Source organism: Mesocricetus auratus, unplaced genomic scaffold (genome assembly GCF_017639785.1).
Source record: "Mesocricetus auratus isolate SY011 unplaced genomic scaffold, BCM_Maur_2.0 Super-Scaffold_100011, whole genome shotgun sequence".
Taxonomy (NCBI): domain Eukaryota; kingdom Metazoa; phylum Chordata; class Mammalia; order Rodentia; family Cricetidae; genus Mesocricetus; species Mesocricetus auratus.
In genome coordinates this window covers 78,719,334-78,745,552 of record NW_024429195.1, presented here as the reverse complement: position 1 = coordinate 78,745,552, position 26,219 = coordinate 78,719,334, and the positions used below count along the sequence as shown (strand labels likewise).

At 39.9% G+C, this 26,219-nt stretch overlaps 1 protein-coding gene across 1 annotated transcript in view; it reads left to right on the top strand.

Annotated features, from left to right (window-relative positions):
* The window catches only part of Slc5a8 (solute carrier family 5 member 8), a 45,466-nt gene that overhangs the window by 10,154 nt on the left and 9,093 nt on the right, over positions 1 to 26,219 (top strand). Inside the window, exons 4-10 of the mRNA XM_005067987.4 lie at positions 11,002 to 11,069; positions 12,005 to 12,159; positions 13,464 to 13,604; positions 14,800 to 14,929; positions 16,483 to 16,571; positions 17,922 to 18,034; positions 19,828 to 19,895. Of these exons, the coding sequence (XP_005068044.1) occupies positions 11,002 to 11,069; positions 12,005 to 12,159; positions 13,464 to 13,604; positions 14,800 to 14,929; positions 16,483 to 16,571; positions 17,922 to 18,034; positions 19,828 to 19,895 (764 nt within the window). The remainder of the gene's footprint in view (positions 1 to 11,001; positions 11,070 to 12,004; positions 12,160 to 13,463; positions 13,605 to 14,799; positions 14,930 to 16,482; positions 16,572 to 17,921; positions 18,035 to 19,827; positions 19,896 to 26,219) is intronic.

Here is a 26,219-nt window from a genome sequence, read left to right as displayed (position 1 = left end):
TCTTTCCCCCCATAATTTGGTGGTTTCACTTAGATCACCTTAATAGATATATGTATTTTAGGAAGTTTCTACTGTTAGGTTTCTATACTACCCTCAAATGCCCCTGAACTTTAGCTGTCTCTCCATGTACTCCTTCCTCCACTCTCTCTCCCTTCTCACTCTCTACTTGCTCCTCCAATTCCAGTTCCCCTGTTCATAACTGTCTATTCTGTTTCCCTTTCCTAATGAAATCTATCTGTACCCTCTGGTCCCTTACTCTCTACCACCTATTTGTTGTTCCATGGACAGTAGCTTGGTTATTATCATCTTAATGGCAAATATCTGCATACAAGCAAACACATGCCACATTTGTCTTTCTGGATCTGGAATACCTCACTCAGTATGATTTTTTTTCTAGTTCTATCCATTTGCCTGGTAATTTCCTGATGTCATTTGTTTAAATAGTTGAGTAATACTCCACCATGTAAATGTATCACATTTTCTTTATCCATTCTTCTGTTGAGGGACATCTAGGTTGTTTATAAGTTGTGGCTATTATGAACAGAGCAGCAATGAATGTGGTTAAGCAAGTGTCCTTGTGGCAGAATGAAACATTCTGTCTTAGTAAGGGTTCGATTGCTGTGAAGAGACACCATAGCCATAGCAACTCTTGTAAAGGAAAACATTTAATTGGGGTTGACTTACAGTTTCAGAGGTTTGGCTCATTATCGCTATGGCAGGAAATATGGCAACATGCAGACAGACACGATGCTGGAGAAGGATCCAAGAGTTCTACATCTTGATCCAGAGGCAACAGAAGGAGACTGTGTGCCACAGTGGGCATAGCTTGAGGACAATGAGACCTCAAAGCCTGCCCCCACAGTGACATACTTCATCCAACAAGGCCACACCTCCTAATAGCGCTAGTTCTGATGGGCCAAGCATTAAAACACACGAGTCCCCGGGGGCCATACCTATTCAAGCAACCACACACCCTTTGGTATATGAGTAAGAGTGGTATAGCTTGAGTTGAGGTAGTCATTCTCATATTTCTTAGGAGTTTCCATAATTACTGCATAAGTTTTCAGTCCCACTAGCAAAGAATGAGTGCTCCCCTTACTCCACATCCTCTCCAGCATGTTCTGTCACTTGTTTTATTGATTTTAGCCATTTTGACAGGTATAAGATGGAATCTCAAGATAGTTTTGATTTGAATTTCCCTGGTGGCTAAGGATGTTGAACATTTCTTTGTTTCTCAGACATTTGGGTTTACCCTATTGAGAATTATCTGCTTAGATCTGTATTCCACTTTTAAATTGTATTATTTGTTTTCTTGCTTTTTTGAGTTCCTTATATATTTTGGACATTAACCATCCATCAGATGTGTAGTTGATAAAAATATTTTCCAATTCTATAGACTGCCACTTTGTCTGAATGACAGAATCTTCATGCAAAAGCCTCTCATCTTGTTGATCTTATTTTTATATAGCCTAGGACTACCTGCTGTGGGTTGTGCCCTCCCATCAACCATTAATTAAGAAATGATCCACAGACTTACCTACAGGCTCATCGGAGGTTCCCTCTTTCCAGACCATTCTAGCCCTCCCAGACGTCAAGCTTATAAAAACCTAACCAGCATAATCCCCAAGAAGTTTCTGTTTTCTGCTCAGATCCATGATAAAATCTGGTCTTTCTTCCCCTATTTCAGTAAGGTCATTTTGAAATAGGCAGTAGCTGTGTGATTTGACATATGAGGTTGCTTCTAGTGAATACTGTGTCCATTAAAAACCCAGGAAGGTACCAGTCAATAAACCACTTCTCCTCTTCAGATTTGTGTTGATAAAAGCGGTGAAACAGAGACAGCTTATTGAGGCACTTTGGGCTTAGTCACAGCTTCAAAGGGACCATAGGAAAGCTCTGTACCCTTCGAATTCATGTCAGTTAAAGTGAGTTTACCTCTAAAACTTCCTTGTAGTTTTGATGGTTACGGATGTGGTGAAATTCATGAAGTAAGTATAATGTAGAGAAAGCCTATTAACTCCATACTTCATTCTCCTGACTTTATGACAGGTGTGGTAGAAACTGTTACCCTAGTCTGTGAAATATGTCAGTATCATTACAAAGAAGAGCTCCATCATGTCATGTCCTTTTGATGCCTGCATATCAGGCATGATCCATGCCAGCATCACCAGCATCAGAAACAGGTTATTTCATATCTTAAGAACTGAGTGTTTTTTATTTAAATTAGAAACAATCTTGTTTTACATATCAATCCCAGTTCCCTCTCCCTCCCGTCCTCCCTCACTGAGATCCCCATTTCATCCCTCTTCTGCTCCCCAGGAAGGGTGAGGCTTTCCATGGGGGATCATCAAAGTCTGTCACATCATTTGGGGCAGGGCTTAGGTCCTTCCCCATGTGTTTACGCTGGGATAACATCTCTCTATGGGGAATGGGCTCCCAATGTCCATTTGTACACTAGGGATAAATGCTGTTCCACTAACAGAGGCCCCATAGATTAACCAGGCCTGCAAATTGACATCCTCGTTCAGGGGTCTGGAACAGTCCTATGCTAGTTTCCCAGCTATCAGTCTTGGGTCCATGAGCTCCCCCTTGCTCAGGTCAGCTGTTTCTGTAGGTTTCCCTAACATGGTCTTGACCCCTTTGTTCATCACTCTTCCCTCTCTGCAGCTGTATTCCAGAGTTCAGCTCAGTGTTTAGTTGTGGGCTGTGCTTCTTCTTCCATCAGCTACTGGATGAAGGCTCTAGGATGACATATAAGGTAGTCATCAATCTCATTTTGGGAAAGAGCATTTAAGGTAGCCTCCCCACTATTGCTTAGATTCTTAGTTGGAGTCGTCCTTATAGATCTCTGGACATTTCCCTAGTGCCAGATTTCCCTTTAAACCTATAATGACTACCTCTATTATGGTATCTCTTTTCTTGCTCTCCTCTATTCTTCTCCGATTCAATCTTCCTGGTCCCTCATGTCTTCCTCCCTCCTCTTCTTTTCCCCTTCTCTTTCTCACCTATTGATTTATGTGTAATTAAAAGTGTCTGGATTTTGAAGTGTGTTCTGGGAATAATCTGAGCATAGACAATGATCTCTGATAAAATCAAGGATTTTGTCCTCTCAGTCTGGAGAAGTCTGGAGCCACTTTCTAGATAATCAAAGCTGGAGGGATTGCATTTGTATGATTGGAGTATTAATTGTCTGCTGTACCCAGGAGAGTAGACATAGTACTTGTTGTACCCAGGAGAGAAGACACTGTATCTACTGTACCAGGAGAGTAGACACGGTACTTGCTGTACTCAGGAGAGTAGACACAGTACCTGCTGTATCCAAGGGAGTAGACACAGTACCTGCTGTATCCAGGAGAGTAGACACAGTACCTGCTACACTCAGGAGAGTAGACACAGTACCTTCTGAACAGCAGATGCTTGTAAAGCTTCACAGAGCTGGAACTTAGCATCCACAGAATTATCTTTATAGATTTCATTTTCTCTTGCTATGCAAAAACTTCAAACAAACGTTAAGATAAGAAGAAGAGTGCCCTGAACCTTAATGTGCTCACCACTATATTTTAATAGCTATCTACCTGTAGCCAAATTTTACCAACCCTATCCCCCAGTAGCTTTCTTTGCTGTAAATCTGAAATGCGGCATCAGTTCATCTGTATTTCAGCGAGTCCTTAAAGAGCATAATAATAATCCATCATCATATCTACAACACTAATATCAATTCTCTAATTTCCTATCATATTAACACTAGATGTCTCTGATTTTTTTCAGTTTCTTAGAGTCAGAATACAAGTAAGTCTGCTTAAGCACAAGTACATGTATTATTTTTTTCTTGTTTTTAAAAGTCAAAAGCCAGTTCAGTTGGATTAATCTTAAGAACTGCATATTCTCATGTAACTACAACCCAACTCAAGATATAGACTATTTCTACAATCTACTTCTAAGAAGTTTCTTATGCCACTTTCTAATAAATTCTCCTACCTTTTTTATTTTTCTTTCTTTCTTTCTTTTTTTTTTTGGTTTTTTTGAGACAGGGTTTCTCTGTATTGTTTTGGAGCCTGTCCTGGAACTCGTTCTGTAGACCAGGCTGTCCTTGAACTCACAGAGACCCACCTACCTCTGCCTCTGCTGGGATTAAAGGCGTGTACCACCACTGCCTAGCTTTTCCTACTGCCTTGTGTGATTGCTTTTTCATCTTTATCACCACAAGTTAGCTTTTACTGTTCTTAGATTGTGTGAAAGCAGAAGACTCGACAGCCTTTGTGTATCTGGTTTCTTTCATCAGTCAACTGCTTCTGAGATTTCTTTATGTTGCTATGTGAATAAGTAGTTCTTTTACGTCTTTTTGCCTGTCTTTCATGTGTGTGCATGTGTGTACCCACACGTGTGCATGTGTGGAGGCCTAAGGATGCAATGGTTATCCATTTTTGGGTAGGTGTCTTAAGTTGAACCCAGAACTCTCTGATATTATTCATTGAGTTGGCAAGCTTACTCTAGGGTTTCCCTATTTCTCCCTTCTTAACTTTGTAGGCAAGCAGTCATGCACAACTAGCATTTACTAGAGTTGGGGATTCCAAATCCCAGTTACCACGCTTAAATGGCAAACATATTAATAATGGAGCCATCTCACTAGTTTAGTTCATTACTTTTCATCACTAGAGGTATTTCACAGCATATACCCACCAAAATCTGTTCCCTAGTCTCTTGTTGATGGCCATTGGGATGCTTCTAGCTTTAGGGTAGTGTGAATTAAAGACACTAATAACATCTTCATACAGATTTTATGTGCTTTTTTACTTTCATACCTGTTTTCATTTGATCAGAAATGAAGTATGTAAAGGTAGTATAAAGTCAAACATACATCTATTGTGAACCAAGCTAGAGTAAGTGTATGCATGAAATTTAAGAGAAATTGTCAAATAGCTTTTCTAAGTGTTTGTCCCATTTTACATGCTCATTCCACAGTATCTGAGAATTCACGTTGTCTTTAATCCTCACCAGCACTCAGCAATCTTTTTCTCAGTTTCAGCACTTTTAGCATATATTATATATTTTTGCTCTGTGGTTTTAATTTGTTTTTCTGGTGACTACTCATGTTAATTTTTTTTTTTTTTGGTTTGAGACATGATCAAAATAAATTAGCTATTTAGTTCAATTTAGTATTTGGTATTTCCCTTTTGTTGTTGATGTTTGGAGACAGTATCTCTTCCCATACATATGCTATGTAAATGAGGCTAGTCTTGAAGTCTTAGTTTTGCTTTTTATATATTATTCATTGTGTATGTTGAAGAGAAGTGCCCATGTGGAGGTCAGGGGACAACTTATGGGAATCAGGTCTTTCCTTCTGTGGTGTAGATTTGAGGGACCGAACTCACGTCTTCAGACTTGGTGGTCCCTTTACCCACTGAGCTCTAATCTTGAACTTCCAATATTCTTGTTTCTACCAGTCAGTTTCTGGGGTTAAAAATATGCATCTTCATGCCTGGGTAAGATTTTTGTATTTATAAATGGAGATAGTTTTTTTTTCTTTCTAAAAATCTAGAGTTCTTTGAGTATATGCTGAGGGGTGGTATAGTTGGATAATATGAAAGTTCCGTTTTTAGTTTTTTTAGAGAATGGAAGATTCTGGAAGAGTGATTTCCATAGTGACTGCAACAGTTTATACCCCCATTAACAGTGAACACAGGTTTCTCCTTCTCTATATGTTTGTCAGATTGGGCACCATTTGTTTTCTTGATATTCATTTTGAGTGAGGCAAAATAAAATATTGAAGTAATTTTAATTTACATTTCTCTGATGACTAATGATGTTGAACACTTCAAAAATTATTTATTGGCCATTTTCATTTCTTTTGAGAATTCTCAGTTTAGTCCTTTAGCCATTTTTTTGGTTGAGTTGTATATTTTCTTGTCATTTAGTGTTCTTAAGTTTTTAAAACTAATCTATATATTTCCTGTTGGATGTATAGCTAGAGAAGATTTTTTCTTATTCCATGGGCTATCCCTTCACTTGATTAACTTTTTCCTTTCCTGTAACGAAGGCTTTTAATTTTATGAAGTCCCATTTGTTGACTGTTGACCACATTTCCCAAGTGACTGGAGTCCTAGAATAAAGACCTTACCTGTGCTTGTGTCTTGTACTGTTTTCCTTGCTTCTTCCTTCTGCTGTTTCAGATATTAGGCCTTGTACTAGCTAAGGTTTTGGGGCCATTTGGAGTTGAGTCTTGTGTAGGGTGAAAAAAAACCAATCTAGAATCATGCTTTATGTGTAGCTCTCCATCTAGCTTACTTAGCACCATTCACAGAAAAGCTGTCTTTCTTCCAATGTGTATTTTGACAATGTTGTCAAAGTCAAGGTGGTTATGGCTGTGTAGGCTTCCATGTAGGGACTCTGCTCTATTCCATTGACCCATGTTTCTGTATAATGCTGTTATCATGCTATGTTTGTTACTATGGCTCTGTAGCACAATTTGAAATTAGTTATGGTAATACCTAAAGCATTAATCTTTCTGACTGGGACTCCTTTGAATAAATGAGCTCTTTTGAGCTTTCATTTGCCTCTTAACATTGATAGGTACCTGTTGTAATGACTCCTTTTTCAGCTCTATGTTATCAAATGGCCCTTCTCTTTCTTTTGACTTGGCTAAGGTTTCTCTATCCTGTCCATCTTTTTAAAGAACCAACTCTTGGGTCAGTGAGATGACTCCGTAAGTAGAAGCACTTGCATTAATGTCTGGTGGCTTAAGTTATATACAGATATTATATACACACATACTTTGTTCTTATTTGTCCCTCTCCATTGTTTTCCTCTTCCCCCTCTCCATGTCTTGCTGGTCCCCTTGCATCTCCCCAACAGTCCTTTCTTTTGCTTTCATGAAATAAATTCCATCACCCTGCCTTTTCCACGCCTTAAACATCTTCTTCCCCTTTCCCAGTGCTCTTTCTAATTTAATGCCTTGTGCATGCTATGAATTCATGCACACAGACATGAACACAGACACACACATAGATGCACATACACACATAGAAATATATACACACATACTAACACACACATACAGACACATACAGAAACACATGTTTATATCTAGATTTTGCATCAGGGAAAATGTCTGGCTTATTTTACTTAATGTAATGATCTCCAAAAATCCATTATGTATATGTATCACATTTTTCTTATCTGTTGATGGATGTATAGTCTAGTTTCATATCTTGGCAATTGTAAACAGTGCATTATGTACGGGTGTCCAAGAGTCTTTGTGAAATGTTGACTGAGAATCTTAGATTATATGTACTGGAGTAGTGCAGCAGGCTCACATGGCAGTTCTACCTTAGTTTTTGAGGATCCTCCATGCTGATTTATGTCATGACTGCATTAGTGTACCTCCTTACTAGCAGTGGGTGCATTAGTTCACATCCTTACTAGCAGTGGGTGCATTAGTTTACATCCTTACTAGCAGTGGATGCATTAGTTCACATCCTTACTAGCAGTGGATGCATTAGTTCACATCCTTACTAGAAGTGGGTGCATTAGTTTACATCCTTACTAGCCGTGGATGCATTAGTTTACATCCTTACTAGCAGTGGATGCATTAGTTCATATCCTTACTAGCAGTGGGTGCATTAGTTTACATCCTTACTAGCAGTGGGTGCATTAGTTCACATCCTTACTAGCAGTGGATGCATTAGTTTACATCCTTACTAGCAGTGGGTGCATTAGTTTACATCCTTACTAGCAGTGGATATTTTAGTTTACATCCTTACTAGCAGTGGATATTTTAGTTTACATCCTTACTAGCAGTGGGTGCATTAGTTTACATCCTTACTAGCAGTGGGTGCATTAGTTCACATCCTTACTAGCAGTGGATGCATTAGTTTACATCCTTACTAGCAGTGGATGCATTAGTTTACATCCTTACTAGAAGTGGATGCATTAGTTCACATCTTTACTAGAAGTGGGTGCATTAGTTTACATCCTTACTAGCAGTGGATATTTTAGTTTACATCCTTACTAGCAGTGGGTGCATTAGTTTACATCCTTACTAGCAGTGGGTGCATTAGTTCACATCCTTACTAGCAGTGGGTGCATTAGTTTACATCCTTACTAGCAGTGGATACATTAGTTCACATCCTTACTACCAGTGGATCTTCTCTTTTTCGTCATCATTGGTTGTTTTCTTGATGACAATCACCTGACTGAGATAAAAGGGAATCTCTAAGCATTTGCCTGATACCTAAGCACATTGAACACTTTCCCAAATGTTTATTGACCATTTGTATTTTTCCATTATGTCTATTTAATTCATTAACTATTTTTTTTAATTTAGATGATGTTTTAGTTAGGGTTGGTATTGCTGTAATGAGATACTATGACCAAAAGAAATTTGGGGAGGAAATGATTTATATGGCTTAAATATCTTGAATCACAGTTCACTGGGGGAAGTCAGGGCATAGATTCAAAGTGGGTGGGAACCTAGAGGCAGAATCTGATGTGGAGACCATGGAGGATGCTGTCCCTCATGGCTTGTTCAACCTGCTTTCTTATAGAACCCAGGACTACTGGCCCAGAGTGCTACCACCCACAATAGGATGGGCCCTCCCTTTTCAACCACTAATTAAGAAATTGCCCTACAGGCTTGCCTACAGCCCTATCTTACAGAGGCATTTTCTCAATGGAGGCTCCCTCCTCTGAGATGACTATAGCTTCTGTTAAGGTGTTCTGAGGGTGTCTCCTCCAAAATATGTTGGGAGCATGAGTGATTACAATGCTGAGATATGAACAGATGAACCTGTGGTTTTTTTTTTTGGTTGTTTGTTTTTACGAGACAGGGTTTCTCTGTAGTGTTTTGGAGGCTGTCGGTCGAGCCCGGCCTCAAACTCACAGAGATCCGCCTGCCTCTGCCTCCCGAGTGTTGGGATTAAAGGCGTGTGCCACCAATGCCCGGCCAGATGAACCTGTTCTTATGCTTTCAAAACCTAGTTAACACTCAGACCCCGCGGAGCATAAGAGGTCTCAGACTATAGCTGCAAATCCAAGGGCGGAGAGGTGGTGCTACTTACTGATCCTGGGATCAGGGCTATTCAACTCGAAGTTATTCTCAGCCGAAGAGGCCTGTTCCCAGGCACTAAGGGTAGACCTACTTTCTCTGTATACTCCACTGCCTGGGCAGAGCCTCTTCCTGCCTGCACTTTTCTGGTTAACATATGGCCTCCCGCCCTTCCTCTCACACTCGCCTCCTAGAACTAACCTCTCTCTGGGACTGTGGCAGGTTGAAGTCACACTTTTGCCGATCAGTCCCTGTTCTTGGCTCCCAGAGCTGCTTAGTTTTCAACAATAGTTTCCTCTCAAGATGGTGCCCCACCACAGTCCTTCGAGCTATTTCCTTTTCTCTGCTTTCTACCACAGAAGTTGCTTCCTCAACAGTGTCTAGAACTGCATTTGTGGCTTTCCAAAGCTAGGCGCTTACCCTGTGGGTAGGACCTTCAGTCTCCACCGGGGCTTGTGTTTTAGATGCAGCCGTTGTCTCCTCTTTCCCTCCAGTGAGTCTTGTGGCTGGAGCTGCTCCCAGCTATCCTGGCCTCTTTGGGATGCTATACCCGACAGCAGCATCTCTGCACACCTCAGCCCACTCCGCTTGCCAATTTCCAATATATATTTCCTCTTTCTTTGGAATAGGGTAGATTCTTCTTTTCTTACCCTGACATTCTCTTTCACTGGGTCACATGGAGACAACCTCTGGTCCACCGTCTTCACTGGATGATGCCCTCTACAGTGTGTTCTACTGGTCACTAAGGGTGTTTAAATTTACACGTCACCTGCTGAGTTGCTTATTTCCGCCATTTTTTTTTACTTGTTGTAGTTTGAAATTCTTTTAAAGGTTTCTTTCTTCTAGTTTATAAATTCCATCTGTTTTTTCACTTTTAATTTCTGTTTATTTATTGAAGAAACTGCATTATTTGTCCCAGGGTCAAATTATATTGACTGTACCCATATTGGGTCATTTAATATTTCCCAAGTCCTCAGTGTTTCTTATAAACAGTATTTTGAGAGATTGTAATTTTCTAAGTGCAGATCAAATTTTGGAACTGTCTTCTAGGCAATAGTAAAGGTTTGAGGCTCTTTTTATTTTGATTTTTTTGATTGTTAGACCTCATTGCACATTATATTCTAATTTTGTAATACCCTCTTCATTGATTAGATAGAACACACCTAAAGGGGAAGTTTCTTTGTTTGACTATATGGTTACTCTGAAAATCATTTATATAGGAACTGCAGGATGCCTATCTGGTTCCCCCTTTACCTACTAGTTTTGAAAGTAATAAATTGCATGTTAAGGATGTTGCCCGGTTGTTAATTTTTAATTTCATGAGATCCTTAAGTTCACCCTTTCCAATTGTGCAGAATATATAATGGTTCCAATGTTAAATCTATAAATAAAAATACATTTGAAGAGTCTAACATAGCTCAATCCCTTTTGTCCTTTTTATCCTTTATATATATTAGGTAACCCTTTTCTGATGGCTTTTATTTATTCTTCCATTAAAAATATATTCCTCCACTTCTTAGAAAACTGGTAGCAAATAATAGACTTTCCTACCTCAAGTCTTATCATAAAAACACACATTTCAGGGTCTGATGAAGTAGCCTATTTATATGAACCAATGGGAAGGGATGGGAAATTCCCCTTGATCCCATTCGGTCTGATGAACTACTTCACAGAATCAAGCAGTTTCTTAGCTTAGCTACCATATAAATTCCTTTCTATGTATTTCATTTAGCCAGTGTTGGATCTGTGTACAGTGTCTGTGAATATAAACAAGCAGCATGTCTGTTGAACTTAACAAATACAATTTTCTACTCCATTTGTCTTAGGGACATAGATGAGACATGATTCTAGTTTTAAGCAAGTGGGTATGGAGCTAGATGCCTCCCCTGGTAATTCTTGAGGGGGGCTGTTGTCATGCTAATTTCACAGTTGAACTTGTGTTTTCTTTTCTTCTGCAGTTACAGGATTTGATCTGTGGGGCGCAGTGGTGGCAACTGGGGTGGTCTGCACATTCTACTGCACACTGGTATGTGAAGAGTGTCATTTCCCTTTTAATCTACTTTCTTTGCAAAACTGGAATTTCAAGTAGTCATGTGCTGTAGACTGTTCATACTTACTCTTTTTCTCTGGGCTCCTCACAGTACAGCATTTTTGTAAGGAACATTTGGTCCTTAGATATGGATTACAAATGAAAATTTTCTTTCATCTTAACCATGGCACAGGTCCCTATTTTTATCTCTTTATTCCTTATTATGGTTTCCAAAATATTATAGATGTACTTATATAATACCTCAGCCTAGAGACTTGTGATAATGGTCTACTAACTATAGACACAGGTGACAAAATATATGTAAAAACCACCCAGACTTGATGTTGCTTTACTGTGGAGACAGGTTCTTTGCAGCAATGCAAATTTATGTGATCTTTAATAGTCTCTATATTAACCTTTATTTTGCTTGATCTTCTAGGAAACAAGATCCTTACATAAAGCCTGTTTAAACCCAGGCCACAGAGGCTAAAGAGAAATATTTGTGGCACTGGCTAGTATGCAACAATTTAATAAATGATATGGGTATCTAGGTACAGACTGAGTGTTAGCCCACACAATGACTTTTATAATTTAACTCTGAATTGTCTATCCAACACTCCCCTCACCCCACTTAACTCCTGGTCACATTCAGTAGACCATGTACAGTTTTCTCCTCTTCCGATTTTTCCCAGGCCGTTTTCTGGCCTGGGAGGAACTTCCATCTTTGCCTCTGCCTCTGCTTGAGGGATAGGTTGAATATCTTCTTCTCTATAAATATTCTTTGAACACGACCATCTCCTTTGAGTAACCTTCTTGACCAAATTCTGTGTTTCATCATTTTTGTCTAGTATGGTACATCTACATCCACATTTAGACAGATACATAATCACATCGCATAGAAGTATTAATCCTAACACACTTTCTTCTCAAAGGGTGGTCTTAAAGCAGTTGTCTGGACAGACGTTTTTCAAGTTGGGATCATGGTGGCTGGATTTGCATCTGTCATTATACAGGCCTCAATAACTCAAGGTGGCTTCAATAAAATTTTAAGTGATGCCTCCAATGGTGGGAGATTAAACTTCTGGAAGTAAGTTGCTGTTTACCTTCTGGTTAATAGAATGCATCTTTTGTTTTCTTTGTAAGAAATAGTTTTATTGGAACAATAAGTTTGTATTGGAAAATAAATAAATTACTAAGGGTGTGGCCTGTAAAATTAAATCTGGCAAGTAAATGTTGGGGGAGTTTTTGCTAGTTTTTTGAGGGGTTAAAGCAAGCTGATGCTTTGGGGTCATATGTTTCATTTTCCAAAGAAAGATATTAGAGCAAAAAAACATATTTTCTTCCAGAGGTTAGAGTCTGAAACAGTTTGAAAGTAGGGTAGGAAAAATGGTGAAAGGTAAGAAAAGGAAGACCCCTAAGAGACACATACTGAAAGACAGTAACTTCATTAGGATACTGCTTTATTTTAACCAACACTGAGAAATTCTCTTGATATCACTCTGTCAGTATGTAGCACATTAAAATAGCATATTGTTGAATAGTATTTCATGTATGAATCTCTATATTATTTCCTAAAAACTGACCAAAGCCAGATGGTGGTGATACATACATGCCTTTAATGCCAGCACTTGGGAGGCAGAGGCAGGCAGATCTCTGTGAGTTCAAGGCAGTCTGTTCTACAGAGTGAATTCTAGGACAGCCAGGACTACATACAGGAATCCTGTCTTGAAAAATCAAAATATATAAATAAATAACATTTAAAAATTAAAAAGTAAGCAAAAGTGACCAGAAAAGTTATGGCTGGTGTTTCACGTGATAGTCTGACAGGATAAACATATCTGAACAATGGAAAATCCATGAAGTGGTTTTAAACTTTTAGCATTTGCACACAGAATTCTAAGATAGCATAGTCGTAATGACATGATAATTTTACCAATATATACTTTTGGGGTTCATTGACCTCTTAAGCTGAATTATGATTATACATGTGCTAGAAGAGGAATGATGACCACACAATGTGCTAGATTGTATTTACTCAGTTATGATATCTATTTACATGGTACACTTTGAATCCCCTCCTCCCAGTATAACATAGCCAACTTGTTTTTATAGTAGTTTCCTAACACTATGGGAGAACAATTTATCTAAATGCTCAAAGTGATAAGGATGTGTATTTTCTCCTAATTCCATCTAGAATTCCCCAATATCTGGAAATATCATTGTTTATTTAATTGAATCTAAATTAGAAATATTTGTATTTTGACATCATAAATTTGGACATTTTTATGTAAGTCTGTGAGTGTATATGCTTGTATCTAAAAGTATTCTGGGAGGGTTGTCTTTGGTTTCTTGTAAACAATTTGTATTTGCTTTCCTTTCCTTTTCATTCAGCTTTAATCCTAACCCTTTGCAAAGACACACATTCTGGACAATTATCATTGGAGGGACTTTCACTTGGACCACCATCTATGGTATCAACCAGTCCCAAGTACAGAGATACATTTCCTGTAAAAACAGACTCCATGCAAAACTGTAAGCCTGACTATGGTGTATGAATCTTTAATAATTACCGTTGCAATTAAGGGAATGCTTTTATAGTCAACTTTAGTTCAATTTCAAGTATTTTGTGTCATAAAACACCCAAAATAAATGATGAACTAAAGGACCAAGCTTGGCTGGTGTGTGGTTCTGTAGCTGAGCACAAAGTGGTACTAGATGTTCTCAATTAAGCATCTGAAAGTATTTCTATGAATTATTAAGGAAGATACTCTCACCAAGTAAATAAATGTTTCAAGAACCTATGGTAGTTAAAAAAATACAAAGGAGAGCTCAATGGAAGAATGATTACCTAGCTTGCTAGATTCCCTCAAAACAACTTTGTATGTGAGGAAATTTAAGATGAAATTAGAAAAGTACATGTAATCTGGAAACTGTGAAATGACAATGGACAGGAATGTAAGTTCCTTAAAACAATGTAAGAGTGAGTATTCAAGAGTGGGTGTAGTTGTACCCGTTGCATTAGTAGCCTTAATCATGGGCTATAATGCCCTCTAACTTACTACTCGGATGGTATTGTACAAATTACTTAGTTTCACTGAGTTTCAGATCTACAGTTATGAGTACAAGAAACACCATTACCACGTGTGAAGTTGGGAACACACATGTTGGGTACACACATGTAAATGTTCATTCTTTTATGACTAATGGGGTGTGAAGAGAGAACTAATGGGTGAGAGGGAACACGGTTTGAGGAGAAACCTGTCCAGGGAATACACGGTGTGTTTCTTGTCCTTAGTGGGTATTTTTAGAAACTGGGTTGGAAGAACTTTATGGGGCTGGTATACAGATGCTGCACATGTTTAGCAGCCTATCATTAAACTACCTTTTGAAGGAAAATGAGCCAGTTACTGCTCTAGCGCCTATTGAAATCCCTACTTTATGGTAAGAGGACTCGGAGTATTATAATCAGATAGTGTTATAAAGCCATGGATGCCTGTGGATTTCAAGCAGGAGGACGCATTCACTGAGAGATGGCAAGTACCTGAAGGTTTCTAGATACGTTGCTGACTGACATCAAAGAAGACAGACTAGAAATCACTTTTGAGAATCAAGATATTATATGCATTTATTAAGTATAATCACGACGTTGTCTCTTGTTCTTGTAGCGGCTTTCTTTGTCTTTTGGATAGAAAGTAGAGCTGTTATTTGTTGGCACCCTCTCCTTTAGGTCTCTCTACATCAACCTTGTGGGCCTTTGGGTGATCCTTATCTGCTCCGTGTTCTGTGGGCTCTCCCTGTACTCCAGATACTATGACTGTGATCCCTGGACATCTAAGAAAGTGTCAGAAGTTGACCAGGTTTGGAACCACGTCTCTCTCACATGTGCACTGATGACATTACAAAACATGCATGGTGCCAGGGAGAACAGTTCTTGTTCCTGTAGAGACCCAGCAAGTGGGCACAACACAACTAGACACCTTTCACTTCTATAAAGCATTCGACAACACATTTGTAGTACTTAGAACACCTGTGATGATTTCTGTGTCTAAGACTAAATTGTTCACATGCTTGGAGAAATTTCAAGCCAGATTTTGGGTAGAAAAAAACCTCAGGGTTTGAATTTTAAAAAAAGTAAGCTTGGTTAACAGAAACCATACACAAAACACTGTACCACAAAAGTTTGTGGATATTGTTAGAGCACTCACTTACAAACAGTCTTTCAGTTTTAATAAAATTGTACATTTACCTGTTTTTATTTTATGTGTGTGAGTATTTTGCCTGTATGTGTGTCTGTGTATCACATGCTTTCCTGGTACCCCCCGAGACGTCAGAAAAGAGAGACAGATAGCCCTGACCTGGAGTTACTGGTGATTGTGAGCTGCCATGTGGGCCCTGGGAACAGAATCTGGGTTCTCTTCAAGAACAGTGCTCCAAACAACTGATTCATCTCATCAGCTCTCAACTTCCAGTTTTAAATGTAGAAACAGACTAGGAAGGGAACAGAGTTTGCATCCTATGCATCAAAATTCCATGTCTAGAGTCTTAACATGCTTACTTTCAGTTCCACAGCACTGTAACCCCAATTTTATAGAGACCATAATGAATCCCAGTGAGCTGCTTATGTTTTGTTTTTGAGATGGAACCTCACTATGTAGTTCTTGCAGTACTGGAACTCACTATGGCTGGTCTCAAAATCACAGAGGTCTACCTGCCTCTGTCCCAAAAGCACTGGGATTAAAGCAGTGTGCCATCGGCCAGACTCAGTGAGGGTTTTGACTGGCACAAGACCATATTGCTAATATGTAGAATTAGGGTGAGAGCTCACTGGTCTTTACAATAGGTCAGACACTTTGGAATATGCTTTATTTAAAGTCTAATTTTTACTTTTCACGGTTAGACTCTGAAGCAGAGTGTATTACTACTTTCCTTTAAGAAACCAAGGTACAGTGAAGAGTTGGATAAGCAGCTGGCCTGTAGGACCATGCTTCACACCCAGACCCTGCCATTAGAGCTCCTGGAAACTCTATAACATGTACTTTCTTGTAAACTTGTTGCACAGCTCAAATTAACATGTCCTGACTCCAAGAGCCCGGGCTCCTGCAAAACCTACATCCTAAAACCTGCCTGATGACCAAGTACCTGAGGCCTCAGAAAGAGGATGGGCAAATTTCACACTGGTGCAAATATAATTCCCTCCCAATATGACTGTGGGGTTAGGAAATTATAGGATCATTTTAGATTATTTCTAAAATTTATTCTTTGAGAAGTCAAACGAAGTATTTTGATTTAATCTTACATATTGGAATTTACAAAGAATATTTTTCATTCTTTTGGAAGAATATAAAATTGACTATGTATTAATTTTGTTTAATAGCAACTAATACATGGGTTAAATTTTGGAATTTTTCAGCTTATGCCTTACTTGGTACTGGACATTTTGCGAAATTACCCTGGAGTTCCTGGACTTTTTGTGGCCTGTGCTTACAGTGGGACATTAAGGTATAAAACTGTGATTTTTATGAAGGTGTCATTCCTGTAAGAACTTATGTTTGCTTTGCTGTTATTGTGACTGATGCATGAGAAAATGACCTGCAGGAAGGAATTACTTGTTTTAGATCATGGTTTCGGTAGGCTCCACCCATACTCACCTGGCTCTAGGCATTTTGACTAAACATTCTGATGGTGGGAGCAGGTGTTGGAAGACCTTTTACATGGAAGAGGCCAGAGCAAGATAGAGAGTCCACAGTGGTATAATAACAGTTTCATTCAAGCAGGCTCTACCCTTTACCTATCTACCCTCCTCAATAAAGCTATCATGGCACATACCATCAGGGTATTAATCTGTTCATTTTGGCCTGGAAACGTCATCACGATAAATTCAGAGATGTGTTTCACTAATCCCCCAGGTATTTCCCTATCTAATCAAGTTGACCATCAAGAGTAACCATCAGAGTATCTTTCTTTTCTTATTGGTTACTTTGAGAGGTAAAGATGAATTCTGGACACGGTCACAAATGACCTAAAAAAGGCAAAGTGTTCCATGCATCCTTCTGTTGGTCGGCTACTTATGGAACCATTCTACTGCCATCAGGCTCTACACTTGACTAGGTCCCTGCTCTCAAACACAGCATTGCATGCCCAATATGGTCATTGGTGATGATGACCACTTTATGGTGGCTTTAATACTTGCTGAGTATTAAACATGAATGGCTTCTGTCTTGGAAGCCTGCAAAACCAGACTCAAATCTCCTAATTACATGCTGAATACATCTTCCGAACATTTTCATGCACAATGAAACTGTATATTGAAGTTGTTATGCTATGTGATAATCTGAGTAATATGTGTAAATTCATTTTATAGATACAGAAGACTAACTGGGAAATAGAAGCAATGCTACCTCATCCTCTGTCATTTGCTGTCAAATCTATCTATGTTTCCTGACACATTCATGAAAGATAATAACTTCCAGAAAGAGAGTACACTAATCATTAAAAATAAAAGAACATGATTCCATTTAAATTATTTTATTATTTTGTGTATATGGGCATTGTGCCTACATGTATGTATGTATGTGCACCACATGTGTGCAGTGTTCTCAGAGTTCATAAGAGGGTACCAGATCCCCTGAGACTTGAGTCACATATGTCTGAGACTCAGCTACTGCAGGTGCTGGAGATCAAACCCCGGTCCTCTGGAAGAGCAGCTGGCACTCTTAAACAGTGAGCCATCTCTCTAGCCCCATCTGCTTCTATTTTAGAAGTGTCAACTTGCTTTCTCCTTCCTTGTTCCCACTAAAAGTATCATTAAAATTAACATATTATAAAACAAAGTTTTTCCCTCTCTTGTAGCACAGTGTCCTCCAGCATTAATGCCTTAGCTGCGGTGACCGTGGAAGACCTTATCAAACCTTACTTCAAGTCACTGTCAGAGAAATCTCTGTCTTGGATTTCCCAAGGAATGAGTATGTTCCCTTGTTTCCTTCCTTATGATTCCATCTGGGGGAACCTTTGTCTTTGTTTATGAGACTAGAAATTGTCCCCTGAAGAAGCACAAGCATCTCTAGTATGAGTACATAAATAGGAACACGTGCTTACAATGCTCAGGGATGATAGTATCTACCAAGAAGACTTGGCACTAATTCAAACATTTAAGATGGCAGTGGTAGTCCACAGTGGTAACCCTGGCCCTCAGGAGGCTGAGCCAGAGGGATCGAGAGTTCATAGGTAGCTAGCGTTAGTCTAAAAATGAAAACAAAAACAAAAACCCTATCTAATTGTCAGTGAGCCACAAAGCACAGTGCCCAAGGATCCTCTGTGGTTGTCCTTGGTGATAATTACTAATAATAATAGTGATAAGACTCTCATCAACTTTGAAGCAGGGTTCTTCTTTGCAGCTCAGCCTGGCTTTGAACTCATAATCCTCCTGCGTAAGTGTTGAGATTACAGGTGTTTGACACTACACCTGGTTCAACTTTCATTCATTTTGAAGGATTTTATGCTATTAATACACTGAGGCATATGTAGTCAAGGGCATCACAGACAACGTGACAGTTGACTTGACTTTGCATTAATTATGGACACCAAAAACCCCTAATGCCAAGCATTCACTGCTTATCAAATGGAGAATTAATTTAAATCACTGAAATAATATTTATATTTAGATTGGGCTCTATAGACATTATTACAACAAGAGCCCTTTGTGGGGCGGAAAGGTTTTTTTTTTTCCTTTCAGTTGGGATAAGATAATTTTATAACAGTCTTAATAAAAGTATGAGTGCTGGGACAAAGTCACTGGTCCCCACAACGGAGGGAATGCACTAATTTTATGATAAGAAATAGCCCATCTGTCATTTTTCTTGTTTTGTTATTTAAATTTTGAGCATGGGAAATTATATTCCAAATGGATGTTTAAAAAAAAAACAAAATATTTTAGGGGGTAATGTTTTTTAATTTTAAAAGCAACACATTTTCTGAAGGGAAGGGAGGAGGAGGAGATTTAGGGGAGAGGGAAGGAGGGGTGTTGGGGGGTAGAGGGTGGGGAAACTGGTTGGGAGGTAATGTTTGAGAGAATGATGATGGTGATGATGATGATGACATTGAAATTATCAAATAAAACGAAGGTAAAAGGGAAAAAAAGGAAACCCCTGCTATTGGCCAGCCAGCGGTGTGTTGAGAACGCCTGTAAAGCAGTTTGGAGAAAGGGATCTGAAATACGATATGGATTAATGTGACCTTTCTTTGCTAGCTTTCCTGGGAAGGCCTGGGCATTTCTGATGGGGATTATGAGAGGGCTGAAGAACCTAAACCATGGGTTGGTGTGGGTTACCACTTCCCAGAACAGGGGAACAGTTTCAGAAGGCTCCAGCCCTGGTGTCTGTTACCCACTTCCTCCTCCACATTGTCTTGAGCGGAGTCCTGCACCTCCCTTTATAGACAAATGTTTGTGGGGATTAAATGAATACACAATGGTGCTAAGTTTTAAAACCCCTGTAGTTAATTCCAGGGACTCCTTTCTTATATAATCTATTGTTGTGACTAATCCCCGGGCACAGTATAAGGCTTTGTTTGTCTTCTTTGCACCCTGTTGGTCTTGTAGAAAAATGCCTCTTTGTCTTGTCTTGCTGACTTTAATGTGTGTGCCTTTCTCACCGCATTGGTATTATTCACTTTGACTCAAAGGTATGGCGTTCCTTTTATTGAGGACTGCAAGCCTCTGGGGCTGCATTTGTACACTGTCTTTTATGTTGTCATGTAGGTGTGCTGTATGGAGCGCTGTGTATTGGAATGGCTGCTGTGGCATCCCTGATGGGAGCCTTGTTACAGGTAAGAGCTGAGTCTGAAGACTGGTGTCAGAATCCTTAAATTATTAGCCTAAGTGTTCACAAGACCACCTTCACACACTCTCTCTCTATATCTACACTTGCATGTGTCAAATCTTAAAAACATTCTTCTTTACTTACGTATGTATGTGTATGCCTGCTTATCTGTATGTGTACCATGTGTGGACAGGTACCCACAGAGGTCAAAGGGCACCAGAAGCCCTGCAGTTGGTGTTAGGCAGAGTTTTGTTAGCTGTCTGATGTTGGCTACTGAACCTGGGTCCTTGTGAGTTAGTAAGCACTCTCAATTGCTGAGCCAGCCCTCTAAACCCTTATTTTTTTGTTTTTGTTTTTGTTTTTGCTTTTGTTTTTTTTATCATTTTTTATTTTAATTTTAAATAGCTTGTTTTACATGTCAATCCCAGTTCCCTCTCCCTCCCCTCTTCCCGCACTCCCCTTCCTCCCCCACCCTCCCACCCTATTGCCAAATCCTTCCACATAGGGGATATCTAGAGTCTGTCATTTTACTCTTGGTAGGGTCAAGGCACTCCCCTAAGAGTCCAGGCTGAGAGAGCATCTCTCTTTGTGCTATAGGCACATGAAGACAGTTTGTATACCAGGGATAGACACTGATCCACAGCTCAGGGCCCCATAGGTTGCCCAGGCCTTCTCGCTGACACTCACATTTGGGGGGTCCAGATCAGTCCCATGCTGGCCTCCCCACTGTCGGTCTGGGGTCCAAGAGCACTCCCCTGTTCAGATCAGCTGTCTCTGCTGGTTTTGCCAGCCCATTCTTTGCCAATTTGCTCATCACTCCTCTCTGTCACTGGGTTCCTTGGGTTCAGTTCAGTGATTAGTTGTGTGTTTGCCTCTGCTTCCATCAGTCACAGGATGAAGGCTCCCGGATGGTTATAGACATCAAGTTCATTATCAGGAATGGGCATTCGAGGTGGTCCCTCCACTATTGCTTAGCTTGCCAATTGATGTTATACCTTTAGATCACTCGAGGTCACTCTGGTGCCTGATCTGTCTTCGATCCTATGATTCCCTCTTCCCCCTATTCTACCCCCACCCCCTCAACTTCCTGTTCCCCCATGACCAATTCCCTCCCTCTTTACCCCCTCTATTCTTCCCAGGTCCCACTCCCCCCCACCCCTCGCCGTGTTCCCCATCCATTCAGAGGATCTTGTCTCCATCCTCTTCTCTTGGGTACTATGCATATATGCGTATCTTTTAGGTTCTTTCCTGTTTCCCAGACTCTCTATCTGTGGAAGTGCAGACTGGCACTATCCTGATCCATATCTAAAATCCATATATGAGTGAGTACATACCATGTTTGTCTTTTTGCGACTGGGTTACCTCACTCAGGATGGTTTCTTCCAGTGCTATCCATTTCCCTGCGAATTTCAAGATTCCATTGTTTTTAATATTTGAAAAATATGTCTTCAGATAATTATAGATTTATATGAAATTAAAACAATGCAGAGGTCTATATTTCTCCATAGAAACACCTCACAATAGCATCTAGCAATGGTAACATCTTGATAAGAAGCCATTATGGCCGGGATATTGGGGTTGAAACAGTGAAGATACGTAATGATTTGACCGCCACCAGGATTCATCCCTCTTGCTACCTTTTGCTGCCTCATCTACATCTCTCTGCCCTCACTCACGTCACCCATCTCCAGCCTCTGAGAATCTCATCACACACACACACACACACACACACACACACACACACAGTAGAAAGATGGAATAGCCACTCTATAAAGTACTGTTATATAAAAGTGTTGGGGCAGTGGCTCAGCAGACAGTATGCTTGCAGTGAAAGCATGAGGACTTGAGTGTAGGTCCCTAGGACCCACACAGGAAAGCCTGTAACCTAGAGGTGAGGACGTAGATCCAGGAGGCTTGCTGGTCATCTAATCTAGCTGGATTGGTGAGCACCAGATTCAGCGAGAGGCTGTCTCAGAAATAAGGTGGAGACCAACTGAAAAAGAATTCAATGTTGACTTCTGACCTCCGCATGTACTTTCGTGTGTGTGTGTGTGTGTGTGTGTGTGTGTGTGCGCGCGCGCGCGTGCGCGTGTACCTGCACAAGCACACAGAAGAATATTATGTAAATGAGATATTAGATTTGTTTTAGGTTTTCTCATTCTTGCTGTTAAGAGTGAATTTTGACTGGAACCTGACCTTTCTCATTAAGTGGTGAACTTTTGGATGTCAGACTTTCTCTTTTAACAGCTCCTTCTAACAGTGTCAGAAGGGTAACTGACTGCCACCGCTTTGAGTTTAAAATCCAGTTAACATCTGGGAAGCCTGTTGTCTTGTTGGGTGTAGATGTGTAGTATGTTATGAGATATATAACAACAATAAGGTTAGTGACAGCTGTAGAATTACTCAAGTGTCTTGCAGGGTTGAGCCTATGTGTCAGTTGGTACTGTAGTGCAGCCTGACCCTAGGGATTTCTATTCATGGCCCTCAGGACTTCCTGGAGGCAAGGGCATTTCAGCACACATGCTAAGTCTTCTAAACCTTAGAACAAAGTTTGTCCTTACCAGGACACCTTCAACTCCCTTTGTGGGAGAAATGATGGTAGCTGACCCACTGAATGCAGGTATAGGAGGAAACTACACCCAATTCCGAGGCTTGTGTCTGGATGGAGACTCTCCTAGTCAGTTGTCTTCTGTCCCCGAGTGTATCTGGACCATGACACTGGCCGGTGCCTCCTACACTGCCAGGACAAACTGCTCGAGGCATGGCCACCATTTATCCTTGATGCAAACGGAACAGAAAGTGAGAGGTTGTCCCCAAGGAAGTTAGTCACTAAGACCATGCCAAATCCCCAGATGTGATGATTGAAAATCGAATGGCATAAGCAAACGAGCAAGAGGATTTTGACACTCATTAATTTCTTTTCAATTTTACAGAAAGACTTCAATTTCTTGGTAAAGAAGAAACAGAGTAAAAATTATTTCTGGTCCATTTTTTTAAACCAAGTATATTTTCTTCTTTAAATGTTTTTTTAGCAGAAAAACCTTTACCCAAGTTTCTTCTTTGACAATTTCATTCACATATAATGTATATTCTGATTATTGTAACTGTGACTATCCCCTTCTCCTGACAAGCGTCCCCTCCCGAATTCATTACTTTTTGTTAGTTTGGGTTGTCTTGTTGTTATGTTTTTGAAACTCTGTTTAGTGGGTTGGGAACTATGTGCTGAGGCCAGGTGGGCTCCTCAGTGAAGATGATGACTGTTCCTCTTCCTAAACCCCTAAGTAACTAGTTCCCAACAGGAAGGGTTAGGGACACATAAACTTGTCCCAGATCTGTGACTGTTGATAGGCCTGTTGACATCCACTCAGTTACATTTCCACCAGGTTGTTCAGAGAACACCAAAGACTGCTCTTTATCCATCAACAGAAATGTGTTTGAGATTTGACAGATTTCCAAATGCAGGTAACTTGTTATCTAATGATCCTATTCAGAGTCAAGAGGTCAAGCATGAAACTTACCATGGCTATAAGATAAATGATAGCCATAGGTCCATCCAAATGACTGTGACTGTGAATCATTTAATGCTATAATATAACCCTATCCTGAAGAATTCCAACCTACTTCCAGGGATTTCCAGCAACCAGGCCATCTCAGCAGATATAACTTTGAGAAACCATGGCCAAATAATTTACTCTTATCAAATTCTCTTTACAAAAGAAAACAATTAGCAACTAACCTTGATTGAATACAGATATAAAAACATAGAAGGATAGTCCAAAGCTTGAGAATGGTCCCTTGATAGAGATTTTGTTATCTGTCTTTTAAGAGGGCAGCTAGAATGAACTAACTGCTTGAGACCATGTATAAGGCATGCCTTTTTTGAACAATGAACTGGGAGAGAAACTTTTGTTTTTGCACTAGTTAATTTCAATATCAAACATCCCTAGACATGCAAAGTGATTTCTGCTGATCACATGGTGGAGGTAGCTGCCTTACTTCTGTGCCTTGGTGACAGTTTATTTTCTACAAGGTCTCCTATGATTGTGCCTAGCAGGGAGGAGCCTTGGTACAGGTAGCAATGTATAGTCTCAGTCCCTCATTGACTTTTACTGGTATGGGTGTGTGAACATCTTTTCCTCCATCATCTGCACTGTGGCTGGTGGCTCCTATTGTGCTTGGTTTCTCTTTCTTCATCAGCCCTGGAATATATGGAAAAAAAACCATCTAGCAAAACCATCCTAACTTCAAGCCTAACCCCCAACTCCTTTGCTGTATTGCTAAGGTCTTCTTTTCTGTTTTTTTTTCTTGTGTGTGTATTTGTTTTGTTTTTGTTTTTCAAGACAGGGTTTTTCTGTAAAATAGCCCTAGCTGTCCTGGAACTTGATTTGTAGAACAGGTTGGCCTTGAACTCTCAGAGACCACCTGCATTTGCCTCCCAAGTGCCAGGATTAAAATTGCGTGCCACCACACCCAACAAGGTCTTCTCCAATAGAATGTTTTTGAGGCATCTTCCTTATTTATGTAAACATGGCTCACAGATCATATTGTTGTAACTGGCTTCGTGGCCACGCAATATCTCTTACACGTCACAGTGAAGTCTATTTCATGTCTTATGACCGATGAGAACTGATTCCCCCATCATATCCCTTTCCCATATCCTTCTCACACACCATTTCTCTTTCACAGTGTCCACACATCTCCACCTCGCAGTGCAGACTTGAAAGAATTCATTTGAATCAACAATCCAGTGCATATCTCCTAGCATTTTCTGGGTATACTCTCTGATCCATTCATTCTGTTGTGTTTTGCCTCTTGGTAGACAAATCACCATGCTTCCACTCTTCAATGGTTATTTTTACATTTTCATTGATACATAAAACTGCATATTTAAATGTGCATAATATCATATGTGTATTTTACTACATTCAAATGTGATTAAATATATCTATCTACTCAAATATTTATTGTCTTGTAGTGGTGAAAACATTTAAAGAATTCTAACAGTTTTTTTGGAGACATGTAATCCATTATCACTCCCCATCATCACACTACTGAGCATTAGTCCATCAGAACTTTTTTCCCTCATAAAATTATAACCTAGTACTCATCAGCTAGCCATTAGCTTTTATCTTGCCTGGTCTTCAAAACTAGACATTAAGTTATTGTTATTAAGAGCATACATCTCTTGAAGCATTATTTACATTTTCTCCTGCTTCATATTGGAAATCTTTTCAGTCTCATGGCTGTAGTATCTCCATATCAAAGAAAAGCTCCAGTTGTTCACATAGATTTTAAACCTTTCTCTGCACCATTGGATCAAGTATTTTAAATCCAAGTTTCAGTCTCATTACATCCTTATCAGATCAGACCAGAGATGCTCATGGGTTTTACCATTACCTCTGGCCAATTTGCAGTTCTCATCCCCAGTCTTGTTTGGAGGTATACTTTGAGACCACCAAAGCATAGAAGAGTGTTGTGATTTATCAGAACAAACCTGAGAAGGGGTGTCTTGGTTTCTACACTCTCAAAAGTGGTCCAAAGGTTTCAAGACTCTGTTTCCTTTGCATTGTGATGCTCTTTTGTGTGTGTGTGTGTGTGTGTGTATACATGTGTTGGAGAGGGGTTGTCACACATGTGTGTGTATAAACCAGAATCTGTCATTGGCTGTCTTCCTCAATTGCTCCCCACCTTATTTTTGAGACAGGATTTCTCACTGAACCTGGAATTTACTAATTCATTTAGACTGGCTGGCCAGCAAGCCCCATGGACCCTCCTGTCTCTGTCTCCTCATGTGCTGCCATGTGGAGGTTTTGTGTGCATTAAACTCAGGTGCTTGTGAAGCATTTTATAGATTGAGCCATCTTCCCAGCCCTTTTTGTTGTCGTTAAAATCATTTTAAAATTGTGTATATGTGTGTGTGGGTGAATATGGTGAGTGTAGGTGCCCGTGGAGGATAGAAAAGGGCAACTCATCCCTTGGAACTGGAGCTGTAGGCAGTTGTGAGCTACCTGATGTAGCTGGGAACTGAATGTAGGTCTTCTGCAAAGAAAGTATGTTCTCTTAACCACTAGGCCATTTCTCCAGCCCTTTGTTGCCTATCTGAGGGTACCTAAGGAGGCAGAAAAGTCAGTTGTGATGGTGCACACTTGGGAGGTAGAGGCCGGAGGATTCCTGTGAGTTGAAGGCCAGACTTGTCTATACAGTGAGCTCTAGGACAGCCAGGGCTGAGATGATGCTGTCTCAAAACAAACAAACAAGCAAGCAAACACCCAAAGGAACAGAAGACACTTAAGTTAGAGAAGCAGAAGTTTCCAGTTATTAATGATCTTTG